This window comes from Egretta garzetta, unplaced genomic scaffold (genome assembly GCF_000687185.1).
Source record: "Egretta garzetta isolate BGI_Z169 unplaced genomic scaffold, ASM68718v1 scaffold25, whole genome shotgun sequence".
Lineage (NCBI taxonomy): Eukaryota > Metazoa > Chordata > Aves > Pelecaniformes > Ardeidae > Egretta > Egretta garzetta.
Genome location: NW_009259800.1, coordinates 1,207,285 through 1,224,990, shown reverse-complemented (window position 1 = coordinate 1,224,990; position 17,706 = coordinate 1,207,285). Strand labels below are relative to the sequence as shown.

Genomic DNA, 17,706 nt, shown 5'->3' with positions numbered 1-17,706 from the left:
CCGGCGGGGGGCAGCGGGCGGGGAAGAGGAACCCCCCCTCCCCACCCGTGGGTCTGCACAAGCAACCTCCCAGCGGTGCCCGGCGCCCCCGGGCAGGGCCGCTCTCACCCAGCGAACGCGCAGTGCCCAGTTCCCTGGGGGGGGGAAGGCAGGGGCAGGAACCAGAAGTGATGAATAGGGCTGAGCAAGAAAAAAAACCAATTCCAGCTCATGGTAAATTCAGATTTTGAAATAGGGCCTTTTCTTACGAGCAAAACAGTCCAGCCCAGGAACTGCCTGGGGTGACGCCGAGTCACGGGCTGGCGGGCAGGGCTCCCCAGGGACGCGCACAGCCCGCACGCACCGTCCAGCCAGCGGAGTTTTGGGAAATGCCCGGTGGAATGATGGCTCCTGAAAGTTCCCATGTCCGTGGCTTAAGTGTCTGTAGGGGTGGAAGGAGAGGATTAATTCATTCGGGACCTGCCTCCTGTCCCAGATGCGGAGCTTAGCTTTGCCTCACAGAAGATTCCGATTCAGACAGAGCAGGGGTTACAACCGCCTGCCTTGCGCCCGCGGTCAGAGCCCGTGCCCACAGCATCCTCCTCCCACTTGCTGCCACCTTCAGTGGTTTTTTGCACCCCAGGTGGGCAGGGGAACACCGAGCCCTCTGCCATTCCGTTCAAACTGCAACAAGTACAAACACGGCAGGAAAATATTTAATTAAAAATATCCAAATCTTACCACTATACTGACACTTCAAGTACCTCTCTCGTACAGCAACAAGCTTCCTGACTCTACTGATTTATTAAAAAAAAAAAAAAGAAAAAAGCTAGAGTTTAAAATAATGCCTGACCATTGGGTCTCATAAACCACCACCACCACAAACCCAGGCTCAGTCCTCACCTTCCACAGGGCCAGCAGGCACCGCGCCGGAGTGCCAAGCAATAAATAGCCCCGACGGGCTGATCCTGCAACTACGGAAAGATGGATGAAATGTAAGCACCTGACTGGACGGGCAGGGGGCTGCCATCAGCTCGCGACAGAGTTTTAACCGCAGCAGGAGGAGGGTGCAGCCAGGCAGTAAGGACAGACGAGGCAGGGATTGCAGCTCCCACCCAGAAACTGGCTTCACCTTCTCCAACTCCAAAGGCTTCAGGCGGGGCTGTAGGCAACGCAGCTTGTGTGGTCCGAGCGCCCGCCTCTGTGAAAAGGGCTTTGCCACCTGAAAATCAAGGCTGGTAGAACCAAACACGCCAACTACCTTCCTTGGATACTGCAGTAGCTGGAATTATAAAGTACTGAAAACAGGCCACTAACAATTTCAAATCAATTTTATTTTCTTAAATTGATGTTGTACAGTTTAAAGCCAAAAAAAAAAAAAAAAAAGTCACACAAAAACACAAATAAAAAATGTTGACAAAGTATCAAGCATTACCTTATAAAGAACACCATCATACGCTCTCACAAACCTGAAGATACGCGTTTATTAGACTGAGGTTTCTTGAAATCTATTAAAGTCGCTCGACACAAACGCTGCAACAGGAACAAAGCCATGACAATAGCGGGTGGACGACACTAGCAACTGCAACAATGGGGGGGGGGTTGGGTTTTGGGGCGTTTTCTTTTTTTTTTGTTGGGTTTTTTTTTTTTTTTGCATACCTTATTGTCTACAAAGCAATAAATATTTTTCACCAAAAAAGTTGGTTTCACGCTACATGCAGTTAGATAAAAAAGAAAGTCACCAAAGTGATGGCAAAATAAATCACCTGTCCGATTTGTTTTTCTTTTTTCTCTTCCCCCCCCCCATTTTTTGGGGGGATTTTTTTTTATGTGTTTTTTGTGTTGGTTTTTTTTTTTTAAATTCAAGCACAGTGGCTAAGTTTCAAGTATTGAGAGAAAACATATATATACACGTTTGTGTTTGTGTGTGCATCTATACACACACACACACACATCCTTGTATGTATATACACACACACATACATATACATCGGTCGTAGGTCTGTAAACCACAATTTTTTGGAGCAATATATACTTTGTGTACATTGAATGTGGACAATTTTGATACATTCAAGTAATGAAGTACAGCTGGAAGGTTAGTGCTGAGCTTGCCACACACACGGGTCGCTGGTGGGTGCCGCGGGCACCGGGCTGTGCTGCTCCTGCACAGAGCCAGCCCTGGCTCAGCGCCTGCGCCGCTGCACCGCTCCTGCCTGCAGCACAGCCCTTCGCAGAACCGGTAAAACCCTTTTGGAAGCAGTCGAGGTCTCCTCGGCATTTCTGGCCACAGGCTGAGGGGGGCTTGGTTGGTTGGTTTTGTCTTTTTTTGTTGTTGTTTTTTTCTTTTTTCTTCTTTTTTTCCCAGGCACAAGCGCAAACGGCCACAGAAGCAGCGGGCTGTGAACGTACGACGTAACAGCGGCCCAATACCGAAGCATTTGTGAAAGCTACACTTTAAAACTTCCCCGGGTGGGGCAATCTGAAATATTTTTTAATTTCTTTATTGGCATCTCTGCTCTGTGACCAGAAACACCCACGCTGCCAAAGATGATGCCAGCTCCAAATGAAGTTGCTCCTGAAACCCTTGTAAAGTATCACACTGAACGTGCCAATATTGAGAGAAAAAAAGCAATGAGGACTTAACCACCACGTGCAACGTATTTTTACATCCCCAAACCCAAAGCCTGAGGTCTCGAGTTGCTTTCAAAGATACTTTTCTGCCCAGCGCTAACAAAATACTGCCACGACTCTGATAAATTAGGACACACACATGCGCACGCAGACAGACGGACAGGCAGCCAGCTATTCTCTCACGCACATGCTCACGGCATCCGAAGCCTCAACCAGAACTCGAGCCACTCGCACCCACAGTCTCATTTGGCTAGAGTCTCCTTAAAAGAAATGCTCAACATAAAACTGAACACTACAAAATTTCTTTATAAAAAAAAAATTAAAATGAAGCAGCAAATAAAACGTCTTAAAAAAATGCATTTCCAATTGTAAGTGTGTAGGATCTTAATGCCTGTTCTTGAGCTCTTAAAAAGCACGGAGCTTTATACCGACTGTCCTTAAAAGAACGTTTAAATAAAAAAAAAACAAAAACAAAACAACCCAAACCAAAAGATATCGTGGTACTGCCAGACTGCAAGTCAGCTTTGCCTGGTGTGGAGGAGGAACAGGACAGACTCTGCAGTGCTTTTTGCCTCACACTCACAAGATACAGTACAGTTAAATACGTACAGTTACACACAAACCATATATATATATATATCAATATATATTCGCCCTTAGGAATACATATTAATATACGCACACACGTAGTGCAATAAAACAACCAGGAAGCAAGGAAAGGAATAAAAGGAACAGCATTCCTAACAGTCGTGATGTTCCTGGGTTGTTGTGTGATACAAAGTCAACTTCTCAAAGTTCCCCTGGTGTGTAAAGTGCTCCTTTGATTCACAAAGCTAGTGTTTTCAGTCGGGGGGCGAGGGCTCCGGGAGGGGGGGTATCGAGCCAACAGCTGGAAGCAGGACAGCGCGGGTGCTTCCTCCTGGTAGATATGTACGGACACGGCCCAGCCCAACAGCCAGGAGGCTTTCACGTTGATCCCGCTGAGCCTGGGGACCAAGGGAGGAACGGATCCATTTTGGCTTCTTACCAACACGGGAGCGTTACGCTTTCTGCCGCCCTCCTGTTCCCTGCGCGGAGCCTCCTTCCCCGTGCCGTTGGCCATCCAGGCAGGGAGGGAGGCAACCCACGCGGCAGCAGCGCCAAGTCAGTCGGAGGTGGGAGCTCAGGCAAAAGGGAGCCGACTCCCTCCCCTCCGCCATGCCGTAAGCACTCCGAGGCATAAACACGTATGGGAAGGGGCAAAGGAGAGTGAGGAGGGGGAGCCTCGGGTTGCCGGGAAGCTTGAAGATGCCTGGCTCTCAGCTGGGTAGGGAAAAGTACACAAACTGGCCTTGATTTCCAAATGACACCCTCCAACTTCAACTGAAGCCAGCAGTTTCAGCACATCCATTGCCTGCAATGGACACAGCCCTGGAATACCCTGTTCTTAAGCAAGAGGGATAGGCAGCAGTCTTATCCTTCAAAGTGCTGGGAGGAAGCAGACTTCTCTCCTTCATCCCCTCTGCCAACGAGGGAAACCTTTCCACATCGGCTACGTCTTCGCCCAGGCCTTTGGGCAGGGAAGTATTTGTGCTTGCTGCAGTCACACATCCCCACGAAGGAATCCGAGTCTGTGGAACAACTTCCCAAAACGTCAACGTACGAAACATTGAGCAGTTCGTCCTCCAGGTCTCCTACTGCCAAAATCATTTCCCACCACAGCAGCGGGCCGTTGGAAACGAAGTGATCAGCTGGGGAGAGGTGCGTGAAGAACAACCACACTGAAATCAGGCGCAGAACCCCGACAGCAGAGCTGACAGCCTGCGCTCGATGCACAGTTTACCTGGGAGAGAAAAAAAAAAACCAACAAAAGAAATTAACTTCTCGTTTTCCTGGCAATATAAAGACTACCAAACGTGATGGAGATTGAGGGGGGGAAGAAAGAAAAAGGCAGAACTTGAGCAAATCTGAGCAGCCGTTGGAGAATCGTTACCACATTTAGAGTAGGGGAGGACCTGCCCGCAAACACCATGCTGGGAAGGGTTGAATAATTGGAGATCTGACAACAAAAGCCAGGAGGCAGCAGGTCTGACAGAGGTATCAAGACGTTATAAAGAACCACCGTCCACCGGGAACAATTTATTTGCTTTTAGTTATTGGGGTGGCTGTTGCCAGCAGGCACAGTGACTCAAGGTCTGCAGTGCCACTTGTCACAGCTTACAACGGAGAGGCTGAGCCCAGCCCAGCACGGGCAGTGCCAGGTTCTCACTGCCTGAGCCCAAGACTCTCTCAAAAGCTAAACGCTTGGTGGAATTCATTCCTCTCGCAGGAAGACTTGCTGTATTTCTAGATTAATCATTTTACTGTTCAGAAATAAGTAATCATATACCCGAGATCTAAAATGAAATGCACACCCACTACAGCCTACCAGAGAACAGCTCAATCAGGAAGCTGGAACATGGGGTAAAACAGGGAATACCAGGATATCAACTGGGAAAAAAAAAAATCTATTAACTGTGTCTCTGGACAAAAGAGGTGATTTAGGTTTGGTAAGAAATGGTACAATAGAAACTACTTAGCATTCCCTATTCACCTCGCCCTCCGGTGCCGCACACCACCTGCCAGTCTCCCCTTGCTCTCCTCCAGCGAGCCTCGCGTCAACTGCGAATGTCGGTGATAATTAACTGACTGATTGCCTGCGAGCCAGCAATCTCTTCTCTCATTACCTATCCGAGAGCTCTGCCGGCACGGATGACTAGAGCAGCCTGGCAGCGCTCTGGACGCTGGCCCACGGAACGCGCTCGGTAGCCGGCAGAGGCATGGTTTGCCTGCTGTGCCCTTTCCCTTCAGCCGCCGGGGTCTCCTGCCCCTGGGCTGGCTTAGCGGCGATGGAGCAGAGCTGAGGCCAAGCCAAGCTGCTCCAACAGACGACAGCTATCCCCCATCCCCTCTGCCGGCCTCCCGCAGGGAGAGACCGCAGGGGTGAATAAACCGCAGCCGTAAGGGCAGGGGAAGTGCGCTCAGAGCAAGCAAGGTCAGTCCTTTCCACTCCACGTGCGTTAGCTGTGGAGCCGGCAGCAGCCCAGAATGACGTCCCTCACGCCAAAGGGAGAGCGAGAGCGGTGACAGCTCGGAGCAGCAGGCGGAGGGGTCCATCTGGTCCCTGGGAGAGGAAGCCAAACGATAGCAAGGAGGCAGGCGTTCAGCTTTCACTGCTACAATGAGCACTTGCTGATGAGAAAAATCTTTGTCTCTGCTGCCTTCTCAGGCCTGGGGTGGGGGAACCAGCCAGGCGAGCAGTCCTGGTTCAGAAGACGTGTCGGAAGGAGCCCTCGTTGTGCTGATCGGCCATCTCTGCCCGACAGCCACTGCAGTTTTGCATTCCCAAGCGCTTTGTACAATCAGAGGGATGGTTCCAGCTGGAAACCAAACCCAGGCCCCTGCTGTTGCCAAACCACTTCCTTCAGCAAGTTCTTTCACACATCAAAAGATCCAACAAAGCCCTGGCAATCACTCTGCATGGGAAGCTCTCAAAATATGGCTCAGAGCAGGGACCTGCATTTCTGACAGTTTTCCTACTGGGAAAGCAGGAGGCCAGGCTGTGAGGAGCTGTAACAAGCCAAGAGATCTCTGCTGTGTCCACCAAGATGTAGCCAAAGGAAAAAAGGATGCTGAGTACTGAAATTTCTGATCCATGCAGCTAGGAAAACACATGTTCTAGTGGGAGGGAAAAAAAAAGTCACTGAACACTCACATTTATTGATGTTTTCTATGTCCCCCTGTTCAGTGATGATGTTCAGGAGCCCCTCCATCAGCAGCAGAGCTTTGTGGTACCTCTGCGCGCAGTCCTCTCTGTGGTGGAACATCTCATCCAGGGCTGCAGACTGCACCTGCAGGCAACAACCCCGTGCCAAGAGGTTACTCCCAGACCAGACCTGGTTTTCCCAGCAAGGCCCCTCAGCTGCACAAAGACCTCCTGTACCCGGCTTCCAGAGGCTGTGCACAGCGTCATGAGTAAACCCATCTGCTAAGGCCACCAGCAGGAGCCCTCAATGCCCGACATGGGCTCTGTGCTAGCCCTGCTCCCAGGCACTGTATGGTTATTACCATTTGCACAGCATAGCTGAAGATGAGCTTCTCTGCGGTGATGCTGTTGATCCGATCCATGAGTTTCTGTTTGTCCAAGAAGAACCTCTGGAGTCTCATGTTGAGGCAGTGGCAGGATGATACACTGGATTTATAAAGCTCATTCAGCTTCTTCACAACTAGAGAGTAAAGGAAAGAAATGCTTTAGGCACTGCCTCCAGCTCTCCCTGTGCCTCCCAATCTCGATGCACAGGACCCCAAATGAGTAACTTCAAGACAATGGGGCTATGTTAAAGCCAAAAGACTGTCAGGAAAGTAGGTGCTGCACCAACAGGGTCTTTCTCCTTTCCTCTGTCACCTTCACCAGTTATAAGCCTGCCACGTGGCGCTGCCTACACGTATGCCCAGTTCACCTGAGGCCAGGTCTATTTTCGTTTCCTTCAGCTGCCACAAGGCAGAGAGCAGTTTGCACCACGCACGATGTCTCACGCACCACCAGAAGCAACAGACGTGCCTGGTACAAAGCTTCTGCTGCTTGATGGGTGATGACGTGCCGTGAAGTACGTGACTTGCACGTGGTAGCTGTTGGAGCTGAGGGTGGATGAGCAGCACTGACTAAGTGAGGGAGTCTCTCTTGGCATTCTGCTGTCCCAGAAAGAAAAGACACTGATGCCTGTGAAAGGCCACCTCCTTCCCTGAACCACAGCAGCTCATACGGGAAGGTTATGGGACAGAGAATCAGGAATCAAGTATGATTCTGAGAAATTAAATAATAATCCAAAACAGCAAGCGATGCCACAGGCTTGAGTCTCTCTTGAGCTAGCTGCATGGCATGATCTGCACCAAGTACTGAATACAAACTCCCACCATCTGGTGAGTACGAGCTGCTACGTGCACATTTGAAAATACCCACGCGGCACGATTTGCTCCTGGGGGAGGCAAATTAACCCATGCCATGAACCAGCTGCTCTCAGCTACGATGAGGAGGGGCAACCTCATGACAGCCAGGCCTTGTGACTAAATCTTGCCTTGCCAGGCAGGGGTAAGAGAGCAGAGAGCCGGAGAAGAGACTGCCTCCAGGAGGAAAGGCTGCTGTCACTCTCCATCTGAGAAAAGGACCGGGGCACAAAGCCACAACCCTGTCGGGGTCAGACTGTCAGATCACCCATGCTTAGAAGGAACTTGAGAGGGAGTGCGAACCCCAAAGCTTGTGGGTGACATCAGGAGGGCGAAATGAAAAACTCCATGGGAAGAGAGTCAGGAGAGACTATTTAGAAACCAAAACAACACACAAATACAGCAATATCCTCCTCCATGGAATTCAATCGGAGCTCTGAGCTGCACCCAAATTATCAGGAAAAAGAGGATGGCTGTGGGTAGGGACCCTGCCTGGCACACACTGCCCAAGGACACTCCAGGGCTGTGTCTTGTCGCGCTTCCCTGCTTTTTCCATACACATGGGACACAACTACCTCAAAAACTGTCTTGTCCTCACTGTGCCCTGGAAAACCTCAAGGGAGCAGTATTTTGTGGGGAGAGAAATAAGAGAAGACAGCCTTGCCCCATTCCCACACATGGAAGGGCAAATTACACTACGAATCTAGAAGTTGCAATCTGCCCTGAAAAGGAGTAATTTATTTGGGTTATGACAAGTTTCCTCTTGGCCTGAACTCGTGGAAGATGTGTGGCTAAACCTGTGTACCTTTCTCCATACGGCCTGCTACAGCGTATGTGTGCTCACTGTATTTAGCTTCTATTTCTTTACACCCCATCCCAAGGCAGCACGAGTACTTTCAAAGATTAAGCTCTTGGGGAAGGCGGCTGATGGGTCAAGTACTTCAAGTGCTTCAAAAAGCTCCCTCAGTTATATTACAATGGCAGTTTTAAAATTATTTTTTCTTATCACTGAATCACAGCCAGCTCACATCACAAGCCAGCCAGTCAGATGCAAATGTAAGGCTGTAACACCAGCAAAGAAGTGACTCTGGCATTACCAGTATTTCATTTCCTGTGTTTTTGTTTCACTTGAAAGATCATCACTGCCAAGACAGGTCTCCATTTGCCAAGTAAGCACCTCCTAGGACACTGTGCAATTAAGTTGGACTTACGTCAAGTACAAATAAGCACCCGAGATAGAGATATACAAGGAATCAGATAAGATACATCCCCCTCTCACTAATTAGTGCTGAAGATTCTCACTAGGGCATGAGCAGGAGTTCTGAGACATAAAGTCAATGTGAAGAGAGGAACATTCCCCTCAGTACCAATGAAAAACAGACCTGGCTCTGCAAGCGGACAATAAGAAATAAACCCCTGGGCGTACTGGTAGGGGCTCACACTCACTCAACCCCCTCCATACCCTCTGCGATACTTTTAACACTTCCATTCCAGGGCAGTCCTTTGTGCTGTGTGCCCAGGGGCCCCTTACCTTGCTTGACGGTGGAGGAGAGGCACAGCTTGCCAGCTTTGATCTGCTCTATGGCCATCTGCAGCCCCGAGGACAGAAGCTCCGCTACTTTCAGATACAGCACGAGCTGCTCTGCATAGCTGCAAAGAAAGCACATTGCAATGCAAATAGACCGATGGGACAGTGGGAGGTATCCCAAAGGACTTCGGGTACATAAGGACAGTGGGCTGGGAGGGAGTGACAGAAGAGCTGGAAGCTGGGTGGCTCTCTCCTCCGTCCTTACCTCCACTCCCGGCTGAGGAGACTGATCTGGTCGGCCACCACGCTCTCCTGGAGCTGGTACTCAGATGTCACTGAACTGCTCATCTCGCTGGAGTTGCCTTTAAGGGCGGCGATTTCCATCACGTAGTGGACGAAGGCCAGCGTGAAGCGGAGGCTGCGCAGGATGTCAGTGTGCTCTTGCTGTTGAAGGGAAGCCAAGGTGGGGGTTACAGAGGGAAAGCTGGCACACCAGGGAGGGCTGCTCACCTGGAGCCATGCCAGCAACTCACCCAGCTTACAGAAAGAACAGTGGAGCCCCAGCCCCCCCCTACACCTCTGCTTTGGGCAGGGACAGCCAAACTCAGCCTCGAGCCCGCACACCGCACTAGTTCTTCCTCCACAGTAATAGCAGCAAGCGACAGCCCCGGGCCAGAAGTTTCCAGGCAGCTCCCTGGAGAAGCTGGTGAGACTTGCTCCAAAATTACACGCCCCCTTCCCAAGGAGGATCCCAGCTCTGTCAGACTCTTTCAGAAGTCAGCCAGGAATGGGGAGAGACCACTTGCACCATGGGCCCAGCTCTGGTTCCCACCACAGCAATGCTGGTACAAAACTGAAAGCGTGTGCGGGTTTCGTGAGAGTGACAACCTCCTACGCCACAGAAAATGGCAAACAAAGTGCATCCCAGCCTACAGCCTGGCCCTCCCCTAGCCCTTGGTCTTTACATCCTCCGTGTTCAGTGCAGTGAGCCCTGGGTGAGGTCCTCTGAAGAGGCAGCAAGGACAGGCTTTTATCTGCAACCCCTGTCCCGCTGGGGAGGGAAGAGAGCCTCTCACACTAGGTGCTACATTCATTTTCAAAGTAGTTTTTCCTCTGCCATTACAGATCAAAGGGGATTATCCCATTTCTAGGAAGCTGCATTGCTGAAGCCACTGCAAGCATTTTTGGGACATTAGTATTTGCAGAAAAACTCAATACTTGTGGGTCTACAAAATGAATTGCTGCCTGGAGCAGATGTGACTCCGTTGTTTGTACTCGCTCTGCAGAGAAGTGGCTAACCTGCTTGATCTTCAAATATTCAGTGGCGCTGTTCTCTCAAAGGGGGCTGGTACGGACGTTTCCTACATGAATTCATCAAAAAACCCCCCAATGCTCAAGTTCTGCAAGCTTTTGTTTTTCATTCACTGGCTTAGGCACCTGGCTGCTAAGGCAGCTTTGACTATCTGAAATATGAATCTCTCCTCCCACTATCTTGCTACCTGGACAGTCCAGTATGGTAAGGAAGTGTTACCTCCATCTTCCTCTATTTTCTTTAAAAGCAGAGGAGGAACCTGGAGATTAAGTAATTGCCAAATCATACAAGAAGTTTGTGGCAGAGCAGGAAACTGCTGAGATCTTTCAGGCCTCAGCCTGGTATCTCTAACCAATGCACAGTCCTTCCTCTCTGCTTATACAGCTGGCTTCTATTAATTATGCTGGCATTTGTGGCCTCACTTGGCATCACGAGAGTCTTTCCTTCCGTAGCCATCTCTGCATTGTGTTTTTAAGGCACTGCAAAAGAAACTAAAACCTAGCCTTCAATTTGCCTTGTCTGCACCTAAAGAAACTTCTACAAAAGATGGAACCACCCACCTGAATGCAACAGCTTTGTTCAAGACAAAAACAAGGGTGCTTAAACAGTAAAGATTTCAATGCCCTGAAAGTATTATCAGCAGAAATCAGAAAATCTGCCAGGTTTGCATTCTGGCCAACGCCACAGAGCTCAAAGGGGTCTTGAAATACGCTGCCAAGGTTTTGTGACATGCAAATGGATTACTGTGCTCAGCAGAAATGATGACCGAGCCCAAATGACTCATTAGGGACACAGAAGCTGAGCTGAGCGCTATTAACAAGATCAAGTTGACACTTCCTTAGGACACTTCTCTTCTGGGACCTCACACAGGTGGGATGTTCAGTTAAACTCACTGCTATTGCGATCAGATCAGTGCTATAAGTCCCAGCCCTGAGGCTCTGCAGGTAACTAAGTAAACAAATGCAATTCAATGCCTAATTGACCCAAAAACAACAACAAAAAAAGTGCTAAATAAAATCTGAAGTAGAAGAGCAAACCCACATCCTTAAAACGATGCACGCGTATCTCTGCAGGTATCTAGGGCTTTTTAGCAACACCAGCAAAATTCAGACACAAAGAGCCTTCCCCGGTCCCCGGCAGCCCAGGGAGGTATCACGAGCAGAGCTGAAACTGTGACTGAATCTGCTTCCCACTTCTTTTGCAAATGGGCAGCCTGACCTACATTTCAAATATATCTCAGCTACAAAAGCATTTGCTCTGCTTCAGCCCATCTTCAGCCTGCAGAGAAGGGAAGCCTGGCAGCCTTTCAGCTCAACAATCTGCTTCAGCTGTTCTGGTGCAGAACGTGGTGTCCCCACGCCCCCGTGGGTAACAGAAGTGTCAGGCTTGCTTTTTCCAGATCCTTTCAGCAGAGGCCGTATCACTGCCTGAGCCCCCGAGTGCATGCAGCAGGCAGTCACTCGATACACTAAGCTACTCACCCTCTCAAGTCAGCTATTACTGATGCTGAGCCTTTTAAAAGAAAAAAGGCCCAAAGCACCCAGGTTTTCTTCAGAAACTGTTAATAAGGAATGCATCAGATAACTGATGTTTCCAACCTGCAGTTTCAGCTTTGGAAATGGTGAATTTTAACCCTGGTCACGGGCTGTTTCATGGACTAAACAGCTTGGTAGCAGGCTCAAAAGTCACCACGCTAAATATGCCCTGGGCTTTCCTGAGCATGGCACTGGCCTAGCTCTTCTGAAGCCAGCGTGCTCCCTCATTGGAAGCAAGCCCCTTGGCTGAAACATGGAGTCATCTGACCTCTGGATTTGCTTTACTTTTATTCCCCCTTATCCTTTGCCCCTAACATTGTCCCTGGGAAATACCCACCTCCATGAGTGTCTCTTCGGGCAACTCTGGTGCCTCAAACGTAACAGCACCTTCCAGGTTGGCGGTGATTGGATCAGCAAAAGCGTACCGGAGACTTGAGGGACCTTCCACAGCATCCCCACCAGTTCCCACTGCCAAGTGCCTGCCGGTGAATGAGCCTCCAGAACTGAGAGAGCTGGAAGACCCAACTGAGAAGAAAAAGAGGCAAAGGAATTACTGAAGATATCAATAGTAGGCCGGGCATTACTTGTCCAGCAGAGGGGACAATCCCGTAGGATCTGGGATCCTGACTCCGATAGGAGCCAGCAACAGGTACTCTGGAGGAAGATGCAAGGACTCTCGATGCAGAATAACCACTCCCCAACGTAAGCTCCTTAGCGACTCAGGCAGACCAGCTTACAAGCTCAAGCAGATTTAATGCACCTTCCAGAACGTCTGTCATTTACAGAGACAATTCAGAAGCACTCTTCTCTTCTTTTTTGTCCAAACACTTTCTGCATCCTGCCATGATATCTTGGGCTGATTTTTATCATACAGCACCACAGTCAACTCCCTCATCATGGAGCAGCATGGTTTGAACCCTTGTTCCCTACCTTTTGCACTATCACTGAATGAGCACCTCTGATAAGTGAGGGTTTTATCATGGTTTAAAAACATCAACCACTTACATGCAAATGAGGAGAGCTTTCCATTGCATACCCTGCACTTCTGCTTCTCCCTCTTTACAAACAGGAGGCTGGGCAGAGAGTAAGTGACTTCAGCTGCATCAAGTCCCTAACCTCAGGATTCAGGAGAACACGCAAGTATGGTGTCCATCAGACAATTCCCTCACCATCACCCTTTTCCCTGAATCCACCCTAAGAGCACACTGCATATAAAAGACGCACCCTTCAAAAGGCATTTGTCTCTGAGTATTCCTAATACATATTCATATCCCCTGACACACTGCCACAGAGGGATATATTCTGTCTGAAAGGGGGATGCCCATACCAGCTACAACACTGCTAATTCTACCAAGGCAATATTCTCCACTGTCACTGATCCTTTGGAGGGAGATGTTTCTCTTCTGCCCATGAATTTAATTTGCTGCCCTATCCTGCCTTCAAAAGGTTCAGCAACATAATGCACAACTGATGTGCAGAGAGGCAGTCTCCTCTCCTCCCAAAGCTCTCTCCCTGGTGGCAGCTATGCTTCAAAGCTAAGTGGATCATCAAAGACTGGCAGAGTATTTCCAGATCTTTCAGAGAGAGGAAAGGACCAACAATATCCCATTCTGGATACCCTGTAATTCCAAAGAGGCTGTTTGCAGACGTTGTTACGATGACTCATGAAAAGGCTCTGCCTTTATATCTGTCCAGTGATCTTACTCATGGCTTGCCCAAGCACTTGGTGTGCAGAGTTTCAGCTTGCAAAGTTCCCCTTTTCACCATTCACTTTGTGCATTAACTATAACATAAGTTACTGCACAGACCTAATAAACAAAGCTTGTCAAGCAGCATTGCTCTGACCGCCTTGGCCCAACACCGTACGTGTTGTAGGTTCATTACTCAGCAGCCTTCCCTTCCAAGCGTCCCATCTCAGATCTCGACTGTTTGGCAGTCCCTTAAGCATCCAAATATCAACCTGCTAAAAACTGGTGCTTGGATCTGCTTCCAAATTGCTATTATCCCCACAAAAGCAACACAGGAAGCCTGAATTCTCTATTCATAACGTTTCAGCAGTACCTAGAGGCTGTAGCCAGGACAGTGACCCCATTGTGCTACAGGCCCGTCAGATGCTTCCTAAGAGTCTCTGCCCTACAGAGTCTCTTACCCTCTAATAGACGAGACAAAGCAAGGATTATGGTCCCAACTTTCCAGACAATCAAGGATGTGAGCGGTTTTAGTTATGATGGAAATCCAAGCCATACCCAGGAACCGAGCCCATGTGTCCCCCCCATCCCAGTCAAGCAGCTTATTCATGGTTACATCCAAACCTTCCCTGCAGTAACTAAGAACAACAGAGTCAACTACATTCAGATGAGGAACAGCCAAGATGAGAAACCAAACAAGCCAAAAATGCAAATAATAGTGTTCAAATATTTTCTTAAACTGAACACGGACTCCATCTTCCAGACACACTATCCCACCAGGGCCAATTACCACAGCCTCAACTGTTGGCTGTTGAGGCCAGAACACTGGTGTCTTAAAAGAAGTATCCGTCAAGCAGGAGCACACTTCCCCGTTTCCTACTTATGCACTGAGCTGCTTAAGTAACACCACTAATAATTCTGCATACGAAGCCATCCTGGCCCTTTCCTAACGGTACTCATGCACTGAAATTGTTGGGCACGGATGGTCACACTAGTCTTTATAGCTCATCCAAAACCCACAGGGAAAATGATCAGAACACAATACAATCTTTACGTTTGTTGACCTATCAGCAACTGTGAGTCTATGAACAGCTGCAGCGTTATTCCTGAAGCAGAGAGAAATGAAGTAAAAGAACAGTTTGCCTCTCTCTGAAAAACCACTATATGGCATTAGCCCTTGTGCCAACGCAAACAGTTATCAGCCCTAACTGGGGTTGGCAGGAGCCAGCACAAGAACCTCAAAGGCCTCATGAACCTCAGACCAGCTGAGCTCCACAGCCTGTGCTCCGAGCAGCCCTCTGCCACCACCAGCATTCAGCAGCAAGGACTTCAATGCATTGCTCTGCCCCCAGGCATTCCCACTGGAACAGGCAGGTAGGTATCAGCCCTTTACCTGAAAACATCCTGGTCCTCGTGGTCTGTGGGGGGGTTGTTCCACTGGGAGGGGATCCGACAGTAAAAATCACTGGGGATGGGCTGGCAGAGCCCCCAGCCCGGGCACCAGAGTGCAGGGTCCCTCCGTAAGCACCTGAGGGAGCTGGGGAGACAGTTGAAAGGTGCAGACTGGCATTACAGGAAAGTTCCTCAGAGCACAGTGTGCCTCACCCAGCAGTTTTTTGTTCTTGCAGACTCTCTTGGGAGACAGCAGTTACCAGCACAGGCCAGCTCCCTTTGGAGGCATCGCCCGAGAACACCAGCGGGCCAGGCTGACATGGACTACAGGAGACGAGCCCGGGCAGCGTTACGCATTGCTGCAGCTGCTCTCCCCTCTGCACTTCCCAACCTGCAAGCCCCAGGAAAGACCCACCCTTGCAGAGCCATTCATACTTGAACCGCCTGGCAGAAAGTCCCCACTTCCACATGTTATCACATTCAGAAGGGGCCAAAAGAGTAGGCCCTGCCTACAGAAATCACACCACTAGCCAGCAGTTACACAGCACGCAGAGCTCACAGACCTGTGAGTGCTCCACAAAAGAAAGCGAGCATCATTACATGCCTCACACACGGCAGTCACTTCCTTTGCCAAAAGCCATCAGAAAAGCAGCCTCCCATTTGAGGCATGCAGGCAAACCGTTCGCCCCATCCTGCCAGATCTGCCTGGCTTCCCCACCTACCTGCAATTTCCATTGGCTTCTCGTTGTTTAGGCTGTCGTTGCTGCCAGCTTCCGAGATCTGTGCCCCAAAGGCTGCCTTCAGAAGCAGGTCAGTGAGCCTGCCTGTGCTCAGAGATCTAAAAAGAGGACATACAACAAGATGCAGAAAGTCAACAGGCATAAAGTTTCAGCTAACTTCCACCCCAGTTGTTGCCATTCCTGGTCCACAACCACTAACACTACACAGCAAACAGCCCGGAGCTGAGGTAACCACTCTTTCAACAGAGCATCTGAAGCACCTCCTGCTATTTGTAGAAAGCAAACAACTACTGTGACTAACTGCAGTAATGCAAGTACTGACTACAGGATTATTACAACACTATTTTTCTTTGGTGGAAGATAAGGAAATTAGTATCAGTGGAATCCTCCAGATCACTGGAGAAAGCTGCAGACTGCAGAGAGGCACTTAAGAAAAACTTAACACTAACACCCGAGTGACTTTGTATCCTGAAATGCTCATGACAATCAGCACATGGCATTCAAACAGATCTCTGGTCTGACGACCTGTGCCCACTGTTCGATGGACAAGGAACACCCATAACACCCTCTCCTCCACAAAAGGCACAGGCTCCACAAAGAGCAAGGCACACATCTGCATAATTGCAGGGAGTCTGGTCTAATAACAAAATCCTGCATGCCCACTTGATGAAACGCTGGACACTAAACACAGTGCGAAGCTGCAGGCACAGTCTTTCATTTTATAAAATCTAGGCCATGGCTTGCGCCTGTAGAGGAAGACTTAAAAACTCTGCACCATATCTGTTTGCAACCCAAGGGTGCTAGCAGATAACTACAGAATGTTTACAAATGCTGCATTACAACTTCAATGCTAGCTGTGGACTGAAATTTGCCCCATCCATCCTGTATTAGGGAACGAAGCACCACTGTATAAAGCAGACTATAGCTCACCTGCCCTTGATCTCTTCCACTGGCCTCAACCCCAAGCCAGTTTGCTGGCAGTGAAAATGACCCATCTCCTTCAGATCTGGCAAGGTCTTGTTCCTTGTCGGAGTCATCACGACCCCCTGGTGGGCCAAGAGGGTGAGGAGATTCTGGGAACTTGGGGTTTTGGGAAACTCAAACGGGGACACAGCCTAAGAATAACAGAAGAAAACAGAGATCTGCCTTTGAAACAAAGGAGGAAGGTCCCCCTTGCCCGCACCCCCATTCCTTTATCAAAATTAAATTGTATGCTTAACAACCTGCCCTAAATAAAGAATTAGAAATTCCACCCCATGCAGTTCCTTGTCCCCAACCCCAGAAAGACAACAAACTATGCTGAAAATTTGTAGCAGCCTAACACAAGCACAGAGGAAATGCTGTCACAGTGCCAGCTTCGCATGAGACACCAGGGCTGTCACCTGCTTAACCGTCTGCCGGCTCTGCTGGGGATTCCTGCCGGACACACGCGTGCGCCACAAGCCCAGTCGCTGTGTGCAAACCAGCCCAGGCACCACAGTTCACTAATGCGCTTCTGACTAATCTGGGCAGCTCCTTTTCATTGCCTGTTTAAAACCCTGGACTCTACTCAGATGGTGAACGCTGCTGCCAAGTGAGATCTGTCCACTAAGAACTAGGACACTACCCCCCTTTCACACAGATCGCTACACAGCCCTTGAAGAAAAGAGAACAAATGCAGGTCAGAGTCATCTGATCACGCAGTAGTTCACCCCCAAGTAACCCAGCAGACCAAGCTGTGGGAAACCCAGCAGCAGACTCCTTGACGTACCTTTGTAGGGGAGCCCATTATAGTTGGCAAAGGGCTTCTCTGCATGAACTCGGACAGCTTCGGTGAGGATCGGAGCTGCCGGCAGTGCTGCAAGCCATGAATCTGCAGAGGCTGGCTAACTGGGGTGTGACCAAAGTGAGCAACGAGAGGATCAGAGTGCTGCTTGGTTATCTTCTGCCTGCAGGAATG

At 49.5% G+C, this 17,706-nt stretch overlaps 2 protein-coding genes across 2 annotated transcripts in view; both read right to left on the bottom strand.

Annotated features, from left to right (window-relative positions):
* Positions 1 to 3,712, bottom strand: part of PUS1 (pseudouridine synthase 1) — a 17,360-nt gene extending 13,648 nt beyond the window's left edge. The window contains exon 1 of the mRNA XM_009639868.2: positions 3,638 to 3,712. Coding sequence (XP_009638163.1) covers positions 3,638 to 3,712 — 75 coding nt within the window. The remainder of the gene's footprint in view (positions 1 to 3,637) is intronic.
* The window catches only part of ULK1 (unc-51 like autophagy activating kinase 1), a 108,605-nt gene continuing 93,041 nt past the window's right edge, over positions 2,143 to 17,706 (bottom strand). Inside the window, exons 22-31 of the mRNA XM_009639843.2 lie at positions 17,518 to 17,706; positions 16,698 to 16,882; positions 15,750 to 15,865; positions 15,029 to 15,172; positions 12,285 to 12,472; positions 9,366 to 9,544; positions 9,104 to 9,222; positions 6,697 to 6,854; positions 6,344 to 6,479; positions 2,143 to 4,432 (exon numbers count right to left, since the gene is read on the bottom strand). The exon at positions 17,518 to 17,706 is cut by the window's right edge and continues 7 nt beyond it. Of these exons, the coding sequence (XP_009638138.2) occupies positions 4,377 to 4,432; positions 6,344 to 6,479; positions 6,697 to 6,854; positions 9,104 to 9,222; positions 9,366 to 9,544; positions 12,285 to 12,472; positions 15,029 to 15,172; positions 15,750 to 15,865; positions 16,698 to 16,882; positions 17,518 to 17,706 (1,470 nt within the window). The 3' untranslated portion in view covers positions 2,143 to 4,376. The remainder of the gene's footprint in view (positions 4,433 to 6,343; positions 6,480 to 6,696; positions 6,855 to 9,103; positions 9,223 to 9,365; positions 9,545 to 12,284; positions 12,473 to 15,028; positions 15,173 to 15,749; positions 15,866 to 16,697; positions 16,883 to 17,517) is intronic.